General features: G+C 58.5%; 2 protein-coding genes across 3 annotated transcripts in view; one reads left to right on the top strand and one right to left on the bottom strand.

The window, feature by feature from the left end:
- ATP6V1C2 (ATPase H+ transporting V1 subunit C2) overlaps window positions 1-8,687 on the bottom strand; it is a 26,013-nt gene extending 17,326 nt beyond the window's left edge. For both annotated transcript variants that reach the window (XM_084900096.1, XM_084900097.1), the window contains exons 1-3: window positions 8,571-8,687; window positions 7,170-7,329; window positions 4,326-4,393 (exon numbers count right to left, since the gene is read on the bottom strand). In XM_084900096.1, the coding sequence (XP_084756222.1) occupies window positions 4,326-4,393; window positions 7,170-7,298 (197 nt within the window). In that variant the 5' untranslated portion in view covers window positions 7,299-7,329; window positions 8,571-8,687. The remainder of the gene's footprint in view (window positions 1-4,325; window positions 4,394-7,169; window positions 7,330-8,570) is intronic.
- A 14,434-nt stretch (window positions 8,688-23,121) lies between these two features.
- Window positions 23,122-24,667, top strand: part of NOL10 (nucleolar protein 10) — a 53,906-nt gene continuing 52,360 nt past the window's right edge. The window contains exon 1 of the mRNA XM_084900085.1: window positions 23,122-23,273. Within this exon, the coding sequence (XP_084756211.1) occupies window positions 23,208-23,273 (66 nt within the window). The 5' untranslated portion in view covers window positions 23,122-23,207. The remainder of the gene's footprint in view (window positions 23,274-24,667) is intronic.

Below are 24,667 nucleotides of genomic sequence, written 5' to 3'. Positions count from 1 at the left end.
TGGCCTGCGGACTGAAGGGTCCCGGGTTCGATTCCGGTCAGGGGCATGTACCTTGGTTGCAGGCACATCCCCAGTAGGGCGTGTGCAGGAGGCAGCTGATCGATGTTTCTCTCTCATCGACGTTTTTGGCTCTCTATCCCTCTCCCTTCCTCTCTGTGAAAAATCAATAAGATATATTAAAATACACATATCAGATATATTTACGGATTTTTAAAGAGGGGAAGGGCGCCTGGGAAACGTGGTATTTCCACCGGCTCGGCGACCCCGGCTGCGGTGCCGGGAACGGCTCAAACGTTGAAAGAAAAAAAGGGGGGGAGCTTTTTAAAAGGTGAGATGGTTTGGTTTCTCAGGGTCGAGAGCAGCCGTGTCAGCACCGAGTCCGTGGACCAGGCAGAATGGGGACATAAACACAAAACGCAGGGGCCCCGCCAGTAAGCGAGCCGCCTCCCGGCACGGAAAAACACGGCCGCCGTGAATGAATAATGGAAGGAGGAGGAAACAGTACCTGAGCCGCCTCTGCCTCTGCCTGCGCTGGCCGGGCGGCGGCGGGCCCGGCTGCGGCCCCACCGCCAGCGTTTGTTACCCACAACACGGTGCTGCTCGGAGCATGGGGAGGGCATTCCGGAAACCGGTCTGGGGCCTCGTTCTTTCACCCGCCTCAGGGTTCACCCCGGGCCCTGCGCCCTGCGCCCTGGACTCGGTAAACGCCAGGAATAAGAATGGGGGGGGCCTCACCCGGCCGGTGGGGCCCAGGGGGTGAGCATCAGCCCAGGAGCCAGGAGGTAACGGTTCAAGTCCCGGTCAGGGCACAGGCCTGGGTTGTGGGCTTGATCTCCCATAGGGGGCGTGCAGGAGGCAGCCGATCCAGGATTTTCTCTCATCATGGATGTTTCTGTCTCTCTCCCTCTCCCTTCCTCTCTGAAATAAAAAAAATTTTAAAAAAGAATTATGAGGTCTCAAACCAACCACACCTTCCCCCCCCCCTATAGGTAGGCTTGTGAGATTATATATCCTCAAGTAAAACAATACACGGATTTTCATCCTTACCACGCCTAGCCTGTTTGTTTGAAAAAACAAAACAAAGCAAAACAGAAAACAACTCACACACACACACACACACACACACACACTAAATAAATAAACAAATGATAAAAACAAAAGGCCCACCATTGAGTTCCTAGGGGTCCCCTGTGTTTCCCAATTGCAGCTCAGCTTGGCTTGCTCCCACACCTCATGTCATTCCTTACACAGGTGCTGTCCCACCATCCCAAGCAACTTGCACAACCAACAGGTAGAGAACACAGCACGCATGCCTCCTTAAACAACAACAACAACACGAAGGTGGAAGTAACAGTACTGCAAGGGTCACAGACTTCCAGGGCGAGAGGGTTTGGTGGCTCAGAGAGGGCACGGCTTGCGCTAGGGAAGAAAGTAGGTGACAGGGAGAGGCCCGGAGAGGCCCGGAAAGAGGAAATGCCGAGGAGCAGTCATTCCTGCAGCCAGGCCTGCAGCAAGGCCCAGGAGCCAGCGCCCGCCTGGCCGCACAGCCTCCTGCCGTGGCCCGTGGGGCCAGGAGCCGCGGGCAGTGGCAGCCCGGGCCGGGGGCTGGCCACCGGGGCAGCTGTCAGGCGCCCGCCTGGGGGGCAGAGCGGCCCAGACAAGGAGCTGATGCTTAGGGGTCAAGCCACTTGTTCCTGAATGTTAACTGGTCACAGAGCATGTCCTGGGATTTGATAATGTCCTGGGGGTTTGATTTTAGTCCCCTTCACTTTAAAAAAATATGTTTTTATTTATTTCAGAGAGGGAGGGAGGGAGGGAGGGAGGGAGAGAGAGAGAGAGAGAGAGAGAGAGAGAGAGAGAGAGAGGGAGAGAAATATCAATAATGAGAGAGAATCATCGATCGTCTGCCTCCTGGGGATTGAGCCTGCAACCTGGGCATGTGCCCCCGACTGGAATCGAACCTGGGACTCTTCAGTCCGCAGGCCAATGCTCTATCCACTGAGCCAAACTGGCCAGGGCCCAAGGACATTTCCCCATTGCTCCTCAGAGGGAGTAGAAGGGAGGGAGAGAGGGAGAAGGAGAGAAGCATGGATGTGAGAGAGAGACCGGGGGGGGGGGGCGGGGGAGGGGGCAGAAAACGAACCCGAAACCCAGGCAGATGTCCCTGCCCAGGAATCAACCCTGACATCTGTCGTTGCCCTGGCAGATGCTCCAACCAGTGAGCCACCCAGCCAGGGCCCATCTGAATTTTTTTTAAAATCACTTGTTGCCAAAACCGGTTTGGCTCAATGGATAGAGCGTCGGCTTGGGGACTGAAGGGTCCCGGGTTCGATTCTGGTCAAGGGCATGTACCTTGGTTGCGGGCATATCCCCAGTAGGGGGTGTGCAAGAGGCAGCTGATCGATGACTCTCTCTCATCGATGTTTCTAACTCTCTATCTCTCTCCCTTCCTCTCTGTACAAAATCATTAAAATATATATATATATATTTTTTAAAAATCACTTGTTAAACAACAGATTCTCATCTTCACCAGAACAAGGGGTTATTATTCTAAAACCACCTAGTAAGTGATGGCAAATTCACACGGCATAATATTTCAGTGCAATAGTTAAGGGTGAGATCCTGAGAACAAGATATGAAAAGCAAGTTACAGAATATGCATGAAGTGATGTCACCTTTATTAATAGGTGGGTGCGTGTGAATCCATGTATGTGTCAATGATATGTATGTGGCCCAGCCGGTTGGTGTTGCTCAATGGTTGAACATTGACCTATGAACCAGGAGACCAAGGTTCAGTTCCCAGTCAAGGCACCTGCCTGGGTTTGGGGCTCAGTCTCTGCAGGAGGCAACTGATCCATGATTCTCTCATCATTATGCTCCTCTCTCTCTCTCTGTCTCTCTCTCTCTCTCTCTCTCTCTCTCTCTCCCTCTCCCTCTCCCTCTCCCTCTCCCTCTCCCTCTCCCTCTCCCTCTCCCTGTACCTCTCTCCCTCCATCTCAGAAATCAAAAATATATTTAAAAAATAAGACTTGTGTGTAGGAAAAAATGGGTGTACACGCTGCAGATATAACAATTATGGGTGGTTTGCGTTTTCTTTTTCATGCTTTTCTGGGGTCCGTACATACTTTCCGTGGTTTTGTACCAGGTGGTAAAAGTGTTCCTAGACGGCGAATGATGCTCAGACTATAGCATCCTCATGCCCTGTGAGCAGGAGTGTTGACAGCTTCTCGGAGGGTCCTGTGGACAGACCTGTACCATTTCCCAGCATCTCACTTCCACGTGTGCACGAGAACAGGCCTCCCAGATTGTCTGTGCAGCGAGAGACTAGGACACCTGAGTGTCCACCCATGGGGAAAAGCCAGTAAACCAACGCCACGTCTAGTCCCGGCGATCCCCAGGAGGGAGAACGTGCCCTTAGGGACCGTCTCTAAGCACATGATCAGGTGCCCACGAGGTGCAGGATGTGTGCCACCACGCGTATGAAACCACTGTGGAGCATACACTACTGTGTGCGTGTGCACGAGCGCACATGCGTGTGCTCATGTGCATGTGTGTACGTGTGTTTGTGCATGTGCATGTGTGTACGTGTGCGTGTGTGCGTGTGTGCGTGTACATGTGTGCCGGCCGTCTCCGGGAGGCTCTCCTAGGAAGCATAGCCACGCCGCGCCCTCAAAGGGGAACAAGGGCGAGGGGACGGGAACGGAGGAACAGGCGGAGGGGAGCGGTTCTTGCCGGGTAGCTCTCCGCGGGGCTGCTGACTGCTTCACCACGCACACATGTTACTGCACCACAGCCCGGCAAAGCCCTGCACGGCCGGGGCCCGGCCCCCCTCTCTCCTGCGGCGCCAGCACCTGCGCCACCGCCTCTGTCCTCCGTGCTGAAGGCCGTCCTCAACAGAAGCCGCCTCCCGCAGGGAACCGGGGCCCTGCCTGCCGCTGTCCGCCAGCGCCCTCAGGGGGCCGCCCCCCCCCACCTCTCTCCTTTCCCCCCGAACCCCTCTCTCCCCCCGAACCCCTCTCTCCCCCCGAACCCCTCTCTCCCCCCCTACCCCTCTCCTCCCCCCCTGTTCCCTTCTCCCTCCCCCCCCGTACCCCTCTCCCTCCCCCCCTACCCCTCTCCCTCCCCCCCTACCCCTCTCCCTCCCCCCCTACCCCTCTCCTCCCCCCCTACCCCTCTCCTTCCTCCCCACCCCTTCCCTCCCCCCTACACTGTTCTCGTGACTCCAGGACCCGGTCTGGGCGGGCTGGGCCCGGCGGAGCCAGAGCCTGTGTCTCCTGACAACAGTGGCCGCCCTCGCCGTTTGCAGTAAATAAGAGGCCGCTTACCTTTCAGCAAAGGCATCGAGTTTCCCCAGCTCGTCCGAGAGGCCGACCAGGGAGTCCAAGGTCCCCACCTGGGGGGGCAGAGGGCAGTCAGCCGGGCCGGGAGAGGGGCCTCTGCCTGCCGTTAGTGTCCTTGGCCAGCGGTCAGCAAACTCCTCCGTCCACAGAGCCACGCAGCAACAGCACAACGACTGGCATGTCTTCGGAGGGCCACATTTTTTAAACTTAAACTTCTAACGCCACTTCTTCCACATAGACTCGCCCAGGCCACGGTATTTTGTGGAAGAGACTCACTTAAGGGGCCTGTGGCTTGCGAGCAGTGGTTTTCCGACCACTGACCTTGGTCAGTAGCCAAACTGGAACCTGGGAAGAGCTCTTAAGGGGAATCGGTGGATTTTCAAAAGTGTTTTTCCATTTCTTTTTGCCAGGGGGGTCCATGGCCACGTTTCTGCCACAGGAAGACGTGACTAGGAGGTGGCCTGCTGGTCACAGGTTTCCCCCAAGTCCGGGACAGACAGACCAGAAAGCAGGTTGAGAAATGCTCCTTCCACAAGCCCCTTCTCCCAGTGCGTCCGCCGCCCCTCCCTCTGCTCCCCTCTGCGGGCAGCGCCCCTCCCTCCCTCCCTCATGGGAGCCTCGTGCTGCTCAGATGACTCCACAGCCTGCCTCTCCGCGGGGAGGCCCGCCGAGGCCGAAATCCCATCGCAGGTCTGTCTGCAGAATCCGAAGGAAAACCTCTGAGGTCCCGTTAGCAGCCGCCCTTCGGACGTTAAATAGTAGCTGGGAGCCCTGGCCGGCTGCTCAGAGGATAGAGCGTTGGCCTGCGGACGGAAGGGCCCCGGGTTCGATTCCGGTCAGGGGCACGTACTTCGGTTGCAGGCTCCTCCCTGGCCCGGGCTCTGGCCAGGCGTGTGCAGGAGGCCACCCATTGATGTGTTTCTCTCTGTCTTTCCCTCTCTCTCGCACTCTTCCCAAAATCAGTGGGAAAATATCCTCAGTGAGGATTTAAAAAAACCCACAAAAACCGAAAAAACTGTGATGCCTGGATATCTCTGATACAAGAAGCAGCTTCTTTTTCTTTTTAAAAAAAACATATATTTTATTGATTTTTACAGAGAGGAAGAGAGAGGGATAGAGAGTCAGAAACATCGGTGAGAGAGAAACATCGATCAGCTGCCTCTTGCACACCTCCTACTGGGATGTGCCCACAACCCGGGTCCATGCCCTTGACCCTGTGAACTGGTACCCTTCAGTTCACAGGCCGACGCTCTATCCATTGTGCCAAGCCAGTTAGGGGGAGAAGTGGCTTCTTTTCAAGAAACTTGATTTTAAGTAGCTTCGGGCGGGTCCTGTCTGTCTTCCTCCCTGTTCCCTGCAGCCTCGCCCAGAGGGAACGCTGGTGGGGCGGAAAGCACAGCAGCCGTCCCTGGACGGACAGGGGCAGGTTCGGAAAGCCAGCGCGGCATGGGCTCAGACCCTGGGGCTGCCTCCCACCGCCCCAGCCCCCCTTCCTCGGGCCCGTCTAGGGTGGGACTTGCAAAGATTTGAGGCAATATGTTTGAGGTGCCTGACCCCCATATGCCGCTAGATAAACACAGGTAAAAGCACAGCCCGGCCCACATGGCTCCGTGATTGAGCGTCGACCTAGGAACCAGGAGGTCACGGTTCGATTCTCCGTCAGGGCACAGGCCCGGGTTGTGGGCTCCATCCCCAGTAGGGGGCGTGCAGGAGGCAGCCGATCCATGATTCTCTCTCATCATGGATGTTTCTATCTCTCCCTCCCCCTTCCTCTCTGAATTTTTTTTTTTTTTTTTTTTAAAGTAGAACATCACCAACAGCTCTGGCAGCTGAGGGTGCAGCCCCGTGGGACGGGCGCCTGAGGCTGGGACCGGTGTGCGTGGCAGAGTTCGGGCAGCGCGTCGCTCCAGTGCTCGCAACACGGCTCCCCCGCCCCCCGGAAGCCCACCACCTCGGGGAGCGGCACTCAGGGCCCCCTCTCTGTAAAGTGAGAACTGTCCCTGTGCTTGTCTGTCCCGTGTGTTTCAATCTCTTGCTGTGCTCCAGAGCAAGAGCCCTCAGACCAGTGGTCGGCAAACTCCTCCGTCCACAGATCCCAATGTCAGCAGGATGACGACTGACATGTCTTTGGAGAGCCACATTTTTTAAACTTCAGCTTCTTCTAACGCCACTTCTTCCACACAGACTCGCCCAGGCCGTGGTGTTTTGTGGGAGAGCCACACTCCAGGGACCAAAGAGCCGCCTGTGGCTCACAAGCCACGGTTTGCCAACCACGGCCTTAGACCAAGCGTGTCAAACTCAAAGGCTAACACGGGCCAAACCTACGTGGCCCGCGGCCCGCAGGCCGGGAGTCTGACACGCTGGCCTGAGCCACGCCTGCTGGCAGATCCCTGTCTGTCATCTGCCCGGGGACTCCACTCCCCTGCCTGCCTCTCCAGCAGAGCCTGGAGGCCCCGGTTTCCGGCCCTGCCACGGCGGACACGCTCCACGCCTGAACATGGCAGCTACGCTGTCGGTCTTCCCGGATGCTGAGGAGGAAGTAGGAAGACTGAAGGCGATTCCCAAGAAGCCGAGTGTGTAAGATGCTCCTCCCTCGGCGTGAAGACACTGCTCCCACACCCTCCCCTGTCTCTCCCGTCCTGTCGCTCCAGTCCCCGGTGCCACGGCCCACTGGGGCGATGGCGGGAGGTCCAGGCGGGCCCGGGCTCCCCGTCCACCCTCACCCCGGCTGACCCTCAGGGTGGCCCCGCTGCCCTGACTGTCCCCTCGGCTTCCAGCAGACACCCCTGCACCCCGCCCGGCCCCTCCCGCCTCCTCCAGGGACGGTACCTTCAAGTCGGGGATGGTGAACTTGGTGTTATAGGACAGGTTGGACTTGGAGGTGACCGTGTTCAACCTCTCCAGCGCTTGCAGGTTTTCCTTGTCGCCGGGGGCAGAGATTAACCAAAACTCGGACATGCTTCCGGTCTTCTCCGATCCGGTGACTGACCTGAGCCGGACGGAGGGACGAGGTCAGCGGTCTCCCCGTCCTCGCCGCTCCCGTCCCTGGGAAGCTCGCCTCTCCCTGCTCCCCATCCTCGGTGCCTTCGACCTTCAGCTCGGATCCCGTAGTGCCACGGACACCCATCGGCACAAGCCGATCTGCCACGGACACCCATCGGCACAAGCCGATCTGCAACATTCTCATCTCCGCCTGAAGCGCCCCGGGGGGGCTCCGTCCGGAGGGGGTTCTGCCTGGTTTTCAGGGACACCCTGCTTCCTCTCCTCCGCTCCCCCAGTCCGGGGACAGGCCCCACCCGCGTGGTAAACGGGGGACGGTAAACGGGGGACAGTACACGGGGCCGGGGAGAGGGGGGCCTTCAGGAAGACATCTCCCGGCCACGGTGCATCTTCGGGGTGCAGGACTGGGTGGAGGCGGAGGTGAGGCAAGGCCACTGGCAAACCCCAGTCTTCGCTTACCAAACCTGAGACGGCACTGGCTGTAAACACAGGCGCAGGCCCCGGGCGGCTCCTGGGTCAGGGCAGCGCCGGGTACACTCAGGTTGCAGGCTGGTGCCTCCTCAGGGCAGATGCCCCTCCAGGGCAGATGCAGAGTCCTCTGAGTCCCTCTCCCTTCCTCTCTCCCTCACATCAACCAACACATGGTTTTTAAGAGCTTTGAGTAGACTTCAGAGGGAAGTCTTTTGGTGAAATAAGAAAAGGGGCTTCGAAAACTAGGTCTCCCTGCCCTGCCCTGCGGAGCGGGGAGCCTGCTGGCCTGCTGCGGCTGATTGTGGCCAGTGGCCTCGGACCCCATTAGCGCTGCCCGTTCAAACGTGCCCACGCCCACACCGGCCTCCCGCGCTCCGGTCTCCCTCCCCGCGCCCCGGGGCGCCTCTGGGGGGCTGGGAGCGGCCGGGGTGTAGCTGAGACCCCTCGGGCGCCTTTTCTCTCCAGCACGCACCTCCCTGCACTCAGGGCAAGCTCAGTCCCTCCTGCCCCGCGCGCCCTCCTGCCCCGCGCGCCCTCCTGCCCCGCGCGCCCCTGTCCCGCTCCCCGCGCAGCGCTCTCCGGCGGCGGCCCGGGGACAAGCGGGCCCTGCGCGCCGCCCCAGAGGACACCTGCCCGGCGCCGGCTGGGCTCCCGGTTCCCACGGAGGAAGCTGTGCCCAGGGCGCCCCGTGGGGATGCAGGGACGCGGGCGGCGGGCGCCTCTCCCCGCGTCTAGGACCCCGATCGCGCGCGTCCTTACCGGGAGCGGAGCCGGGAGCCGCGGGAGGGCGGCAGGCGGGGGGCCAGGCGGACGGACGGGCCGGGCAGACGGGCGGGGCGCTCGCCGGCTCCCGGAGGCAGCGGCTGAGCGCGGCGCCCCGCCCCGCACTTATATCCCCGTGGAGGCCCCGCCCGCCTGGCGTCTGGAGGCCGGTCCCCGCCTCCCCGGGCCGGGCTGGGGGCCGCGGCCGCCCGGGGACAGCGGAGAGGGGACGCGAGCCCTCCCCGCGGGGCGGGACCTGGCGGGGCGCGGGGAGGTCGGACGGGGTCCCGGGACCCGCAAAGCCCCAGGAGATGGCCGGACGGGAGCTGACCGGACGGGAGATGGCCGGGCGGGAGATGGCCGGGCGGGAGATGGCCGGGCTGAGCGGCAGAGGCGGGGCTCCCGGGCAGGAACACCTGCCCGCGCTGCGGCCGCCCCCCCGCCCCCGGGACAGGGCTCCAGGGTCCCGGGAAGATCGCTGCCGAGAGGCTGGCCTGGGGGGCGAACGCGGGCGCCGGGGTTGGCACACACTGGGCAGAGCGCGGACCCGAGGGCGGGCACGGTCCCTGTTGCCAGGGAAACTCCTCCCCCTCCCAGGCGCCCCTGCCCGGCGCCCCCGGGGGTCCCTCCCGGGCGGGGAGGGGCTGGCTGCCCGGCTCCGGGGGGCGCAGGACGCGCCGGCTCACCAGCCCGCCACCGCCGCGCGCAAAACCAGAAAACGGGGCGACTCCTCCTTCTCCTCCTCCTCCCCGCGGAGCGGAGGGAGTCCGCGCTGCCGGGAAGGACTTCCCCCGTTTGTGTGTTTTTTACTCTCAGGGTGGCCCGTTGGGAGAAGGTCCGGCTGCCGCCTTCCCAATGGGCGCCCCCTCCCCAGCCAGGACGTCCCCGCAGGACTGGGTGCGGCCGGACCCGGGAGAGAGGGAGGCGCTTTGGGCACAGCCTGCGCCCAGATCCTGGTGTGGGTTTGGGATCCTGCTGTGGGTTTGGGATCGGCCGTGGAGCCCCGGCACCTGCGCCCGCGCCGCCCTAACTGGGACACGCGCATTAGTCAGGCCTTGCGACACCTCCCGCGGGAGGGACTGAAACCGGGATGGGGAAACCCGGTGCGCGGCTGGGCGGCGAGGCCAGGGGAGGGGTGTCCCCTGGACACGGACCATGGGGCTCCCGGTTTGCAATTACCCACAATGTCATTCACCAGCCGGGGAGGATGGCCCGGAGCCAGAGGGAACCCCACGACCCCAGGTCCCCACGCGCGGAGGGGTGCGCGTGGTCCGCCGGCCTCCACCGGCGGCTCCAGGCTCAGCCGTGGGTGGAAGGCGGGCCTCGGCCCCAGCCTGTCTGCGCGATGTCCCCACAAGCCTGCAGGCTGGGCCAGGACCTGACAGGGAGCCAGGGTCCCGTGGCCTCTGTTCTCCTGCCTCTGCGCTCAGGACCACGGCCGGCCACTCGGAGCCCGGGTGACACGCTTGGAAGGCCGCAGCTTGCTTGGGGCACCATTCTCCCTACAAATACGCTTTCTTCCTGACAAGCCGGTTTCATGAAATAAGCGTCCGAATCAACCTGAGGCCTGGAGATTAAGAGAACAATGAGGCCCTCCTGATGCCTCCCTCGTAAATCCGCTGGTCTTATACATCTCTATCTTCTTACATTTCCCTTTGCGTCATAGTTGGTGACACCACTGCGGTAAGGGCGCTTGGCATTCCTCAGATGACTTGGGTTTCTTTCTGCTTAAAAGGGTAATCTGGGCTGCTCAGAGATTTGGGGGAGCACCGAGAAGTAGAAGAGGGAGGTAACCTATCACCTGGGCCTCCATTTTCTGAAAATAACCACCACTGACATTCAAATTATCCGCATTACTTTGTAAAAGACTCTTTATTGTGCCCAAACCGGTGTGGCTCAGTGGATAGAGCGTCTGCCTGAGGACTGAAGGTCCCGGGTTCGATTCCGGTCAAGGGCATGTACCTTGGTTGCGGGCACATCCCCAGTAGGGGGTGTGCAAGAGGCAGCTAATCGATGATTCTCTCTCATCGATGTTTCTAACTCTCTATCCCTCTCTTCCTCTCTGTAAAAAATCAATAGAATATATTAAAAAAAATAGAATATATTTAAAAAAAATAAAAGATTATTGTTTGAAGTACTACATGAGTCTTCTCTTCCCCCATTGACCACTCCCTATCCCTCTCACCACCACCCCAACACGTGCCCTCACCCCCTTATGCCCGTGTCCACAGGTTAGGCTCACATGCACGCATACAAGTCCTTGGTTGATCTCTTACCCACACCCCCCGCCTTCCCTCTGAGGTTTGACGGTCTGTTCAATGCTTCTCGGTCTCTGGATCTATTTTTGTTCATCGGTTTATGTTGTTCATTACGTTCCACAAATAAGTGAGGTCATGCGATAGTTATCTTTCTCTGACTGGCTTATTTCTATCCTCACTACTTGTTAATGCATATTCATGTAAGCAGATATAAACGCGCTGGCATGAACGAGATTACAGAAGCATTATACATAAAGCCTGGCATCCTGCTGTCAGCGGCTTTTTTTAATTGATCAAATCTCTCGTATCAATCAGTGAATTTAACCTGGAGTCACCAGCAGTTCAGCAGAGCTCGGGACCTGAGTCAGAGACATTTGATTACAAAGGCAAATCAGGAGATCTTGTTGGACAACTTCGATGGAAGGAGCGAGAGGGAGAGCTAAAAGCCATGCTACCTTGCCCAAGGGCGTTTTGATTTGCAATTTTCCAAGGCAACCAGGCAGATCCCGGTCACTGTGTGCTGTTCCCTCCAGTTTCCCTACGAAGTGAGGTCAGTCCTTAACGCAGAGGAACTGGCCACAGGCTTCGTGGCCTGGTCCCTGGTCTGTGAGGAGACTATCAGCTGTGTTCCCAGCATCGAAGGAGAGCCACTCCCTCCGTATCAGCCGAAGCAGCACTTAACAACCATTTTCAACCCCCCTCACGTCCCACCCATCCCCCCACTTCCAAAACCGAGTCTGCAGCTACAGGAGAAAGCGGGAATGAGCTCTGGTGCCTTAGAAGGGCTGTCGCTGATGCCCAAACCCCGGTTAGGAAAAGTGCTGCCCGCACAGCCGAGGACCGGTCCGGAGAAGGCTTTCTTCCGAGACAGAAAGGCAGCAGGAAGTGCCCCGGCCTGGCTCACGTCTGCTTGCGATGAACCAGGCTCTGGCCAGAGAGGCCAGATATGGCTCTGCCGTCGGCAGTGGTTGCGCTCCGAGCCGGCTGGCATGTGAGCAGGACCGAGCAGTCCTGTCAGGTTTGGGAACCAGAAGGACGAGGCTGGCCCGGCTGGTGGGCTCATTCTCGGCCTCTCCCCGTGGCTCCTTTTGGACCTGGCCAGCGCTTGCTTCACGGACACGGCCTGGCCCGGGGATGCTCTGCCCTCAGCGGCTCAGGTGAGTTCCAGGCTCCGCTGGGAAGAGCCTGGGGAGGGGGTTCTGGAGGGACAGCTCCCTAGAGGAGGTGCCTGTCAGTGGGATTGTCCCTTGCGAGGCCGTCCGGTGTGGCAGGAACAGATTAGGCTTTGACGGGAGGCCATGGTGATCTGCTTTACCTTGCCCATCCCCCCCGAGAGGGCCCGCCTTCCGCCTGCTCTGAGGCTGGTAGGGAATAGCATGGGAGGCCCTGGCTGGTGTGGCTCAGTGGATAGAGCCCTGGCCTGTGGTCTCAGGTTCAATCACGGTCAAGGGCACATGCCCAGGTTGTGGGCTCCATCCCCCATAGGGGGCATGCAGGAGGCAGCCGACCCATGATTCTCTTTCATCATTGGTGCTTCTATCTTTCTATTCCTCTCCCTTCCTCTCTGAAATTAATAAAAATGTATTTATTCAGAAAAAAAAAGAAAAGGAGAAAACCAGAATGAACCCTGGGTTGCTGGAATGGAACTAGAGGTATTAGTAATGAACTAGATTTAAGGTGGATGGATGGATAAATGATAGATAGATGAGAGATAGATAATTTCCTCGCTCTGTTGCTGGAGGGAGCCCGGAAGCAATGCGTTACCAGCAGCTCGGAGACTCCTCAGCAGCCCACACCTTGACTTCGTTTCCGTCTCCCCCGGAAGGGGTTGCATCACCCAGGAGGGGCTGCAATACCGGGCCGGTGTGTGGAGTGGACAGAGCAAGCTCCCACTCCACCCCTAACTTCAGAAACCCACTCACCATGCTGTCCTTGGGGAAAGGACGTACCAGACACCACACTGGTAAGAGCCGATGTTATGCTTGATCTCCGCCCAGAGGCCCGGAGGCTATGGCACCGGACCTTCCAGGCTCCATTGTCCACGCGCCGGACCCAGCTCCCGGAGACCGGGCGGTGCCAGGGCTGGACGAGGGGCCGGTAAGGGGACAGGGTGTCTTCACCGTACCCTGAGACGGTTCAAAATAACAACATGTCTTTGTAACTATGTCACCACACCATGTACCTGCTTGTCTCTGTCTGTGAACACTCTTACAACGTTTCCGTAATTTTGGAATTACCCCTCACACGGGAAAACCTCCTTTGCCGGCTGGCAGAATGCCCAGTGGGTGGTACAGCTGGATGGGTGAGTTGTCTAGTATGGGAATCAAGTCTCCATGTAGCTGCTTCACAAAAAGGAAGCAGCCACAGGTACCATCTGGGCCACTAACGAGCTAACCTAAAACAAAGTCAGCTCAGGCATGACCTGTCCTTTCATTTTTTAATTTTTACTATTTTTTTTTTTACTGATTTCATAGAGGAAGGGAGAGAGAAACATCAACGATGAGAGCCATTGATCGGCTGCCTCCTGTTCACCCCTGACCGGGAATCGAACCTGGGACCTCTTGGTCCATGGGATGATGTTCAGTCCAATGAGCCACCGCAGCCGGGCAAGCATGAGCGGCCTTGGAAACCGCCCCCCCCCCCCATCCTCGTTTGAATGGCCACTCACCTGGCGTCTCCCATCCCCCCACCAGCTTTCGGTGCCCGCGGCTGTGGTCCGGGGTCACTCTCTGTCCCCGCCGTGGGCAGGGCATCGCTTAGCGGGCAGGGCCCACGCCTCCCCCTCCGGGGAGCCACCGCCCACCACAGAGCCGGGCCGGTGCCAGTCCGTGTTTGTTTAAGAAGGGAATTCCCAACCTGATAAATGTTATGGTATTGAATGCAAGGAGCAACCAGACAGTTAATTATTTGATAAACACGCATTGTTCGCTGCCATGAATAATACATCCTGGGCGCAGGCACAGCTGATAAGCGCGGCTGAAACTCAGTTCTGAGAGCCACGCTGTGCCGGCTGACGGCTGACGTCAGAGGTCGCGCGCGTCAGGCTCTCCGAATGCTTGACCTCTGTGTTGACCTCAGCCCCATGCAGCCAGCATTTTTGGGGAGCCCCTGTGTGGATGGCTGGGGGCTGGGACGGCTCTGCTGAGAGACCAGGGGCTCTGGGTCATCAGGCTGTGGGCCCAGCGGGGTCAGCCAGCAGGACGGAGTCTGCAGGCAGGGGCAGGCGAGCACAGGCGACAGTGCTGGGGATGTGGCCCATCCTGTCCTCCTCCTCCTCCTCCCCTCCTCCAGGTGCCTGCTGCCAGCTCAGGGGACAGCCCACACCCTTCGCCCAGCTGGGCGGGGGCACAGCGTGGGTGTCCCGCCCAGCCTTTCCTTCCGGGGGTGTGAAGGCTCCTTTCAGAGCCGCCGGACGCCGCCCCTGCCCCTCCCCGTGCACCGGCATGGCAGGAGGACAGCTGTCAGGTGGACTCAGGTGGGATGGGCCCAGGGCATCCTCTAGCACAGCATTGGTTTTCCATGGAAACCGAGCACCAGGCGCATGGGGAATTTGCATAAGAAAGCCTCCAGGAGCAGGGATCTCCCCACCCAGAGCCGCCAGGAGCGGCGTGCGTGTCCTGCCAGCTGCGTGATGGGCTGGCCGGGAGCAGGAGCAGCCGGTACGCAGCGCCATGCAGAGCCAGGGGCACCTCCGAGTGCCCTCGGGGCTGGGGCATGACCCCGAGCGGGAGCTCCTGAGTGTGGAGAGGCACTTCCAGGTCACTCTGCTCCCCGTCCGCCGCTCACTCTGTTCTTCCCAGAGTCCTCTGTGCCCTCACCCCGATCCCGAACCCCCGGGCTCCCTGGAGCCGTCTCCGGGGCCGAGCCCGGCCCCCCCACCGAGGACCCCGAGGAAACGGCTGGAGAAGCCGGCCCCGAGGCTCCGGACACCCAGCTTCCCTGCTGCCCGCTGCCCGCTGCCCTCCTGGGCAGGATGAGAAGGCAGAGGCGTGTCCTTGGTGGCAGGGCTTGGAAGATGACAAGACCCATCAGGAAAGGCCGTGTCTGCCGGGCTCCCCAATAGTCAGGCTAGCCGACAATCAGCACTTCATGAATGAGTGAATGAACGAACGAGTGAAAGGCATCATCTGGTCACAACCCTTTCACAGTGCAGCCGGGCGTCTGACCTGGGAGCCCTCCTCTCCCGCCCCAGAGCGAGTCCCTGACAACAGCCGCCCACCTCTGAGCACCTGCATCTCCTCCGCGGGGGCCGCCCTGCCCGTCCTGCCAGCTGCCCACTCCTGCGGCCGCACCCTCGCTGTCATCACCTGAAACTGCCCCACCTGGGAAGGCGTCAATACTGCCAGCCCACTCTCCCCACAGCGCTGGCCTTCCCACGCACGCCCAGTCCCACTGCGTGTGCACACGCACAAGCGAGCACACACACACACACACGCACACACATGCACACAGGCACGCGCATGCACACAGGCATGACGTGCACACACACACACACACAGAGGCACACACGCCTCTGCTCTCTGTTGTTGCCTCCTCCTGATCTGGCCTCTTTTCCTGCCAGACCGGACCGTCTGACTTCCCGCTCAGCACCTTTGGTTCCCGGGTGCCTACTCTTTCCACACACACACACACACGCACGCACACACACACACACACACGCACACACACACACACACGCACACGCACACACACACCGCCCTGTTTCAGCAGAACCCTCACCTAGATCAGCTGTGTCTTCACCTCCGTCCTGGCGCTGAGCCGTCCCAGCGGGCCCCGCACGCCTCCTTCTCCGGAGGCCCGTCTGCCGTGCTCCCTGGCCCGTTCCCATGTTTTTTACCGGGCGCCAGGCCGGGGCTGCTCTGCTCCCGGTCCTTCCTGCGGCCGGGAGACAGCAGCAGAGAGGCGGCCCAGCACCCCTGCTCCGCGGGGTCCCCCCCTGGGCCTGAGCCCGCGTTCTGCAGATGGCTCTGCCTCCCACGGAAAGAGGAGTGACACCGCCTGTCCCTTCTAGTTCACCGGCCGTGAGTCATCGCCACACCCGTCCCCGCTGCGCCTTTCTCTTCTTGCCTCAGAGGACGGCCAGGATGAAAGTTCAGAAAGACCCAGAGGCCTGAGGAGCGCAGGGAGTGGGGACAGGAGGTGGGAACAGTGCGTGGCGGCGGGAAACAGCGGGCTTAGTCGGGGGAGGCGTGCGTAGGTGGGACTTCCCCTCCTCAGTGTGCAGAGATCTGCTTCACTCATTTTTAATATATATATATTTTTATTGATCTCAGAGAGGATGGGCGAGGGGGAGTGAGAGAGAAACATCAGTGATGAGAGAGAGTCATCGATCAGCTGCCTCCCGCACGACCCCGCCTGGGAATGGAGCCCACGCCCGGCCTGGGCCCTGACTGGGGATCTGCAGGACTTCCTGGTTTTAAGTCCACGCTCCGCCACGGAGCCAGCCACACCGGTCGGGCTGCTGCACGCACTTCCCTGTGCACCGTGTTCCTGCCGGGGACCGCGGTGCGTTCGGATGGGTGCTGATGGGAACAGGCTCGTCTGGGTCTTTGGTTGAACGCATGGCACATCGCTGTTGACTCTGGACCTAGAAATGAAATGGCTGGGCCTTCCGGTTCTGTCCGTCCAGCCCCTGTGGATGGTTTAAAATGGTTTTCCCAAGAGACCGCACTCCTTCACACACCGCGGCCTGTGTGGAAGTGCCTGCCCCTCCTCATGAATCCTGGGTGTTGTTGGGACGTCAGCCACTCATTTGGGTGTGTGTGTGTGTGTGTGTGTGAGAGAGATAATACGTGGTGGTTTTACTTTGCGTTTCCCTGAGGACTAATTACATGGAGTGCACTCCCACGTGTTTATTGGTCACTGACACTCGAACGCATTTTTATTGGATTGTCTTATTCATGACCGAGTGGCAAGAGTTTTCTATTTCCTGGCTTGCCAGTCCTTTGCCAGACATGTTGTGTGAATATTGGCCCCCAGGCTGTATTTTGTTTCCTTGTTTTCTTAACTGCTTTTTTGGGTGATCAGAAGTTTCTAATTTTGATGAAGACTACTAATTGTTGCGCTTCCTGCTGGTCCCTCACTTCCTCCTCCCGAGAGCCTCGCCAGCCCTCCTCAGCTTGCCCCTCATGGCCTCCACACGAGGCTGGCCACCTAATGCACAGCCCTCATTCAAAGACTAGTAAGCCTGGCCGGTGTGGCTCAGTGGTTGAGTGTCAACCTATGAACCAGGAGGTCACAATTCGATTCCTGGTCAGGGCACAGGCCTGGGTGGGGACTCAATCCCCAGTGTGAGGTGTGCAGGAAGCAGCCCATCTATGATTCCCTCTCCTTCTCCCTTCCTCTCTGACATTAATAGAAATATATTTAAAACAACAACAACTTCCAGATGGCGACAGCAGGATGTTAACCCAAATGTGAGTCCTTTCTGACGCGGGGCCGGGGGGCTGCGTGTCCACTGCGTGTCCTCTGCGTGTCCCTCCCTCGCTGCTGCCTCTGTGTCTGCGGAGCAGGCAGCCCTAGAGCCTGGAGGGCCCAGCCAGTCATCCGTGAAGCCAGGTGCTTTCCTCCAGGGTCAGGCTTTGTTTTCTGTTTTCCCCCGATCGCTAACTGCTCTCGGGGAGGTAGAACATTCGCTGGCATTATAGCCAGCCGAGCGCCTCGGTTCTGAAAACAGTCAACAAACGGCCTGGGCGGGCCCGCTGAGGCCAGGGCACGCGCGCTCCGGGCTGTGGCTGCCATGTCGCCAGCAGCTCTGTCCTGAAGAACAGCGGTCCCCTCGCCGCCGTGTGTGGTCTGAGTAGCCTGAGCTCGCTCCCGGTCCACGGCCGCTCTCGTTCCCGGCGCTCCGTCCATCAGCACGCCAGCCATCTCCTCCCCAGCGCCCTGGGCGTGCCCGCGCCCTGTCCTGCATGTCACGGACACGGGTGCGAGGGGGGGGCGAAGGAGGACACGGGCAGGGGCGGCAGCCCACGGTCCTCGGCTGGGCGGGGGGTGTTCCCTGCGCCTGGTTTGGGGCCCGGGCCCTGGAGAGGGTCTTCATGGTCAAGTCCAGCCAACCTTTCGGCTCGTCTTTGCGCAGCGTCCCTGGCCGAGCTCTCCCACCCAGAGCTCCCTGGCTGGGGGCTGTGTCCCAGGGAGCCTTATTTTATTCATTTCTTTTTTTAAAGCAGCTTCTCTTTGGTTGTTCTTTTTTAAAAATATATTTTATTGATTTTTTTACAAAGAGGAAGGGAGAGAGAGTTAGAAACATCGATGAGAGAGAATCATCCATCAGCTGCCTCTTGCACACCCCCCACTGGGGATGGCGCCTGCAACCAAGGTACATGCCCTTGACCGGAATTGAACCCGGGACCCTTCGGTCTGAAGGCCGACGCGCTATCCACTGAGCCACACCGGCCAGGGCCCAGGCAGCCTTTTGTTCCTCATATGCATGAGGCCTGGCACCAGGCCCAGTTGGTGTTTGGCTGGTGTGAGGAGGTGCTGGGAGGAGGGCAGCCGCTGAGGGTCAGAGCCGGCACTCGGCCGGAGGGACGTTTGCACTGGGCTCGGGCAGGCACGGAGTAGCCGCCCCGGGAACGCTGAAGGCAGAGCCGGCCAGGCAGAAAGAACAGCACGTGCAGAGGCCCGAGGCCGGAACAGAGAGCACCGTGGCTGCGCCCCGCACGGCGCTCCGGGCCAGGGCCAGCAGGCTGCGCGGCCGGCTCTCCCCGGCAGGAGGGAGTGTGGGCTGGAAGGTGTGCGCACTGGGCACCGAGCAGGGTGTCTGAGGGCTGAGGGGGGAGCTGGCCACAGCAGGGAGGGGAGCCGGGGCCCTGGGCGGTGGCTGCGGGAATGTCCCGTGTCCGGGGCGGCGATCGGTGGAGTCGGGTTCAGTGGGTCCTGCCGGGTGGAGGCAGGCAGGGCCCAGCCTCCTCGCCCCCTTCGGTCTCTGAGCTGCGTCCTGGCCTTCCTGAGGATTCTGGGAGCCTCGCCACAGCCTCCTGGGAATTCCCTTTCCTTTGAGGGTGGCCAGAGCCTGTGACTGTAACCACCTGGTGGGTGTGGGATGATCCACAGAAGAGGGCAAAGAGGAGGATGTGGGGACAGAGGAAGGAGAGGGGGAGGGGAGAGGGGGAGAGGGAAGGGGCTTCTGGAATGGCACTAATAATGGCACATTTAAGGTTAAATAGAACCTGCAGCATAACTTTTCTTTTCCTGATTATGGATTTGTTTGTTTGTTTAAAGTATTACATATGTCTCCTTTCTCCCGATTGATCCCCCTGCCCCCCTCCCCCCGCTGGCCACTCCCGCCCCTGAGGGCAAGCCCCCACCGCTCCAGTGTCTGTGTCCATGGGTCATGCTAATGTGCATGCAGACAAGTCCTTTAGTTGATCTCTAACCTCCCTGTTTTTTTCTTAAACAATTCTCAATGTTTTGATTCCCAGGCGTGAATAATAAATAACACTCACATAGTGTCAACTATGTCAGGCCCTGTGCTTCACAGGCACATATTTCATTGAATCTCAAAACCCATTCATTAACTTGAAGTGGCACCGTTACCCACATGCCACTGGAGGGGAAAAATACTGTCAATGCAACACACCTGACACGCAAACCACATCACCATTTCAGGGATGTTAAACACAGATGTCTTGGACTCAGGGGTCTATGGCCTGTATTCATTACCTTCAGGACAGCCTTGGAGGTACCGATGAGGACCCCGAGGGAGGGAGCGACCGGGTTAACTCGCTCGACCCAGGTGCTGTCGGGGCCAGGGTTTGTACCAGGCGCTGTGGCTCTGGAGCCTGTGCTCTGAACTCCACGCCAGGGCATCAAATAAGGCGTCACATCAAGCTCACCGCAGCCCGGGACTGAGTGCTTGTGCGGGAGAGGAGGCTAGAAACACCAGCGAAGCCGCACTGTCCTCTCCCGGTGAAGGGCAATCCTGGACTGCAGCCCTCGGCCGGTGACTGTGGGAAGAGCGGCTCTGGCGCTGAAGACCTTGTTTGTCTCCCAGAGAACATTGTGGTCCCTCGTGTGCGGCTCCTGGCTCTGAGGATGACATTTGTCCTAGGTTTCTGGTGAATCCTCGCCTGAGGATATTTGCCCATTGACTTTCAGAGAGAGTGGAAGGGAGGTGGAGAGACACAGTGAGAAACATCAGTGTGAGAGAGACACTGGTTGGCTGCCTTCCGCATGCCGTGACCACGGCTGGGAATCCAGCCTGCAACCGAGGCACGTGCCCTTGACCGGAATGAAACCCAGGACCCTTCAGGCCTCGGGCCATCGCTCTATCCACTGAGCCACACCGGCCAGGGCCAGCGATGGCATTTCTTGTTGGAGAGACACGATGTGTACATGGACCTGTCGGAGAAAACAAGCGTCTGGCACAGAAACACCATTTTCATGACCAGAGGCCAAAGTGTGTAGGAAAAGAACTGGGACTTCAGATGAGGAGCAGTGAATGGATTCGTTTTTACAAGAAATATTTACCGAAAGTGGGCCCCACGCCGGGCACTGGGTCTGCCCCAGGGAACCCGCCGAGTCCTGTCGCCGAGTCTAGATGGACGGGGTGGCCGGAAAAGCACGTTACAACCCACAAAGATGGCGGCCACAGGTTTGTTTCAATGTCATTCAAAATAACCCCAGAATGAGGGAGTGGAGGGTGTAGCTGAAACCCGAAGGAGGGGTCATGTGTGGATCGTCAAGTTGTGGGATACATCAGAGTTGAAGACATTAAACTTTTAAATGTTACAAACTTTTCCTTAGAAAGAATCAAGAGGGAGAAAACACAGCAGCGTGAAGGAAGTGTCCAAAGGAGCCCACCCCCACCCCGCCCCCGCCCCCTCCCCCTCCCCCGCCCCCACCCCCCACCCCCACCCCCGCTCTCTTTTAAGAAAGAGTGGAGCCTTGTGGGCCCTTTAACAAGGACGTTGTCATTAGCCGTGGGAGGCTGCGGTGACTAAGGAAACCAGGGGTCCGAGCACAGATATTGGGGAGAGTATCACAGCCAGGTTCAGTATCACTGTGCTTGTAGGATGTGCTCCTTACATTTCGATAATAAAAATCTATCAAAAAAGACATAATTGCAGTACAAGGTATTTATGCGGCAGTGAAAGCACAGGAGGAGGAGCAGATAGGCGAGTTCTGATGAGCGGGCAGGATCTGGATACAAGGAGAAGGGGAAGGTGCTGCAGAGCCAGATTAGCACAGGGAGAGATTCCAAATCAGAATGCCGCCACGGAGGCTAGCAAGGCGCAAGGCAAGCCCAGGGGTCAGCGGGAAATAGAGTTGAATAAAATAGCGTGAAATGGACTGGGACCCTTCATAATTAAAGTTAGGAGCGGGATCTATTTATGTGTCTTACATCTAATACATAACAATAAGTGACAGATACTATTTTGCAGTTGGTGGGCATTTACAATTCATCCTTGAAAACAACAGAAGGAATGTTATTGTGCATAAAGTTAGTTGAGATTTTTTTTTTAATATATTTTATTGATTTTTTAGAGAGGAAGAGAGAGGGATAGAGAGTTAGAAACATCGATGAGAGAGATTCATTGACCAGCTGCCTCTGGATGTGCCCGCAACCAACGTACATGCCCTTGACCGGAATCCAACCTGGGACCTTTTAGTCCCCAGGCCGACGCTCTATTCACTGAGCCAAACCGGTTTTGGCAGCAGTTGAGATTTCTTGAGTTACCCTGCATGTTTTGACTTGCTTAAAGGACCTGTTCTATTGCCACTCTGAAGCCTGCCATGCCATCTTTCTCTGGGCACCACACTGCCTCCCCACGAAGGAGGCCAGTCCTGCCTATCAGTTACAATAAAAACAAAATGGCCAAGCCCAGATTGCCTTCCCTGCCAGGCACGGGTACAGCCTGTGCTCAAAATGACCCACCGTGGTTACCCGTTAAGGCATCGGTTCTCAACCTTCCTAACGCCACGACCCTTTAATCCAGCTCCTCATGCTGTGGTGATCCCAACCATACAGAGGTTCTACAGCAGCGGTTCTCAACCTTTCTAATGTCAGACCCGCAGGTTGAGAACCACTAGCCAGGTCACCCAAGACCATCGGAAAACACAGATATTCACATTACGATTCATAACAGCAGCAGAATTACAGTGATGATGTAGCAACGAAGATAACTGTATGGTTGGGGGTCACCACAGCATGAGGAGCTGGATTAAAGTTTGCGGCGTTAGGAAGGTTGAGAACCACTATGTTAAGGGAAGTATTATGTTCCAATTTCAAAAGGACCCCTTTGACTTTCTCCTCCAGCTTTCATCTAAGCCCAGATTCTCAAGTCCTGGGCAACAACCAACGCGGTTCTCTACCAACAGAAGATCAACCAAATGTGTGAACTTTCCTAAAACCAAGGGCGTGGGCCGAAACTGGTTTGGCTCAGTGGTAGAGCGTCGGTCTGCGGATTGAAAGGTCCCAGGTTCGATTCCGGTCAAGGGCATGTACCCGAGTTGCGGGCACATCCCCGGTAGGGGGTGTGCAAGAGGCAGCTGGTAGATGTTTATCTCTCATCGATGTTTCTAGCTCTCTATCTCTCTCCCTTCCTCTCTGTAAAAAATCGATAAGATATATTTTTAAAAAAACAAAAAACAAGGGCGTGGAAGGGGCTGTGTCTGTCGTTATGGCCACACGCCCATCTGCAAGGACATCAGCTTTAAATCCGCTATTCTTCACCCCTTCTTTTACTATTTTACTTTTAAATTTCCTTCCTTAGTGGACGAGTGTCAAACAAATCCAGACCAAATAACATATTTTTTAAAATTACATTTATTTTCTCCCTCTTTCCTTCCTTCCTGAGCAAAGAAGACAGAAGGGCAGATAGAAACACCCACGATGAGGAAGGATCTTTGATGGGCTGCCTCCTGCACGCCCCTCCTGGGGATGGAGCCCGCCATCCGGGCCTGAGCCCTGACCGGGGATCGACCGCTGACCTCCTGGGTCCTGGGCCGCCGCTCAAACCACCGGCCGGGCACAAAACACCTTTAACACACGATGTGAAGGAGCGTTTATTTGTAATGTAACGCTGCAGACACAGCGCGGAGAAAACACACTCCCGTTCCCGAATTTCCTCCACCGCGCCCGCAAGGCCTGGGGTCCGCCCGCACCGCCCGCCTCCCCGCCCGGGACCGCGGCCCCGAGGGCTCCCGGCCGCCCAGGACGCCGCGGGGACGGAGGGCGGCTCCGACCCTCCCCGACCAGGGCCGCAGGCAGCCCCGCTGCCCCGAGGCCACCGCTTCCCCGCTTCCGGGAACGGGCGCTTCCGGCGCCGGAAGTGCGTCATCACCGCGCGCGCGCCGCCGCGGAAGCCCCGGGAGGCGAGGCTCGCGTGCGCCGCGGGGACAGCGGCGCCCACGGGGCTCTCGTGCCGCCATGCAGGTCTCCAGCCTCAACGAGGTGAAGATCTACAGCCTGAGCTGCGGCAAGTCCCTCCCCGAGGTGAGTGTCCTCGGGGCTGAGCCCTCACCGGCCCCGCCCGGCAGGTCCGGGGGCCGGAGCCGGGCCGGCCCGGGAGCTGTGGGCGCCGGTGGAGGGGACGGAGGGCGGCCGGTCAGGGAGCTCTGCGGGCGCGTTTGTCAGGGTCTCCGGGACGGAGGAGCGTCCCTCGCGCTCCTGTGGCCGTTCCCAGCCGCTGTCACACCAGGAGAGGTGACGGGTTGGCTGACAGGTATCTCCCTCATTTGAACGCCCGTTCAGATATATTTTCTATTGATTTTAGGGAGAAGGCGGGGAGGGAGAGAAGTATCAGTGATGAGAGAGAATCCTTTGTGGGCTGCCTCCTGCACGCACCCCCTCCCCGCCCCCACAGGATCGAGCCCGCCCCCCGGACATGTGCCCCGACCTCCTGGTTCACAGGCCGATGCATAGGGAAATGTATGTGTGAGAGTGTTCTGCAACACTGGGCATTCGTTTGAGAACTTTCCCGTCTCCACTGAATGTTGAAATATTGAGAATTTGCCTTCAAAGCGCTGGGAAAGGCAGGATAGTCATTAAAAGGCCATAACTGTTCTTTAAAGTGCTGGTAATAATGTAAAAACGTTGTTTAACACTCGGAATTCACAAAGAAGGAGCTACAGACCCTGGGCCGCGCCAGGGCTGGGCTTTTGGAACCTGCCGGCAGCAGTGATGTCCTGGCATCTCAGGGCGGAGGGTGGGGAGGGGCTGGGAAAATCAGTGCTCCTCTCCCGACCCCCTGGGTGAGCTGTGCGGCAGATCCAGTGAGGCCACTCCCGGGCCACCGCGGAGCCTCTGAAGTTCGGCCTTTCTTCCTTGTCAGCGATGGTCGGGTTTCTGTCCAGGCACCTCCAGTGAGAGGAGACGTTTTGCAGAAGCACATTCACACCTGCATATTACTTGTTGGAGAGCGGTTTTATTTTATTTATTTATTTTTTTTTATTACTTTTTAAAAATATATTTTATTGATTTTGTACAGAGAGGAAGGGAGAGAGATAGTTAGAAGCATCGATGAGAGAGTCATCGATCAGCTGCCTCTTGCACACCCCCTACTGGGGATATGCCCGCAACCAAGGTACATGCCCCCGACCGGAATCGAACCCCCGACCTTTCAGTCCCCAAGCCGACGCTCTATCCACTGAGCCAAACCGGTTTCGGCTGGAGAGTGGTTTTAAAACCACTCTGCCTTAGCCCAGCTAGCGTGGCCCTGTGGTGGAGCGCCGACCTATGAACCAGGAGGTCATGGTTCCATTCGGGTCAGGGCACAGCCCCGGGTGACGGGCTCCATCCCCAAAGTAGGAGCCAACAGGAGGCAGCCACCCATGATTCTCTCACCATGGATGCTTCTCTCTTTCTCTTCCTCCCTCCCTTCCTCTCTG

This window comes from Pipistrellus hanaki (assembly GCF_964339955.1).
Source record: "Pipistrellus hanaki genome assembly, chromosome: 12".
NCBI classification, from domain to species: domain Eukaryota; kingdom Metazoa; phylum Chordata; class Mammalia; order Chiroptera; family Vespertilionidae; genus Pipistrellus; species Pipistrellus hanaki.
This window is presented reverse-complemented; position numbering and strand designations above follow the sequence as displayed.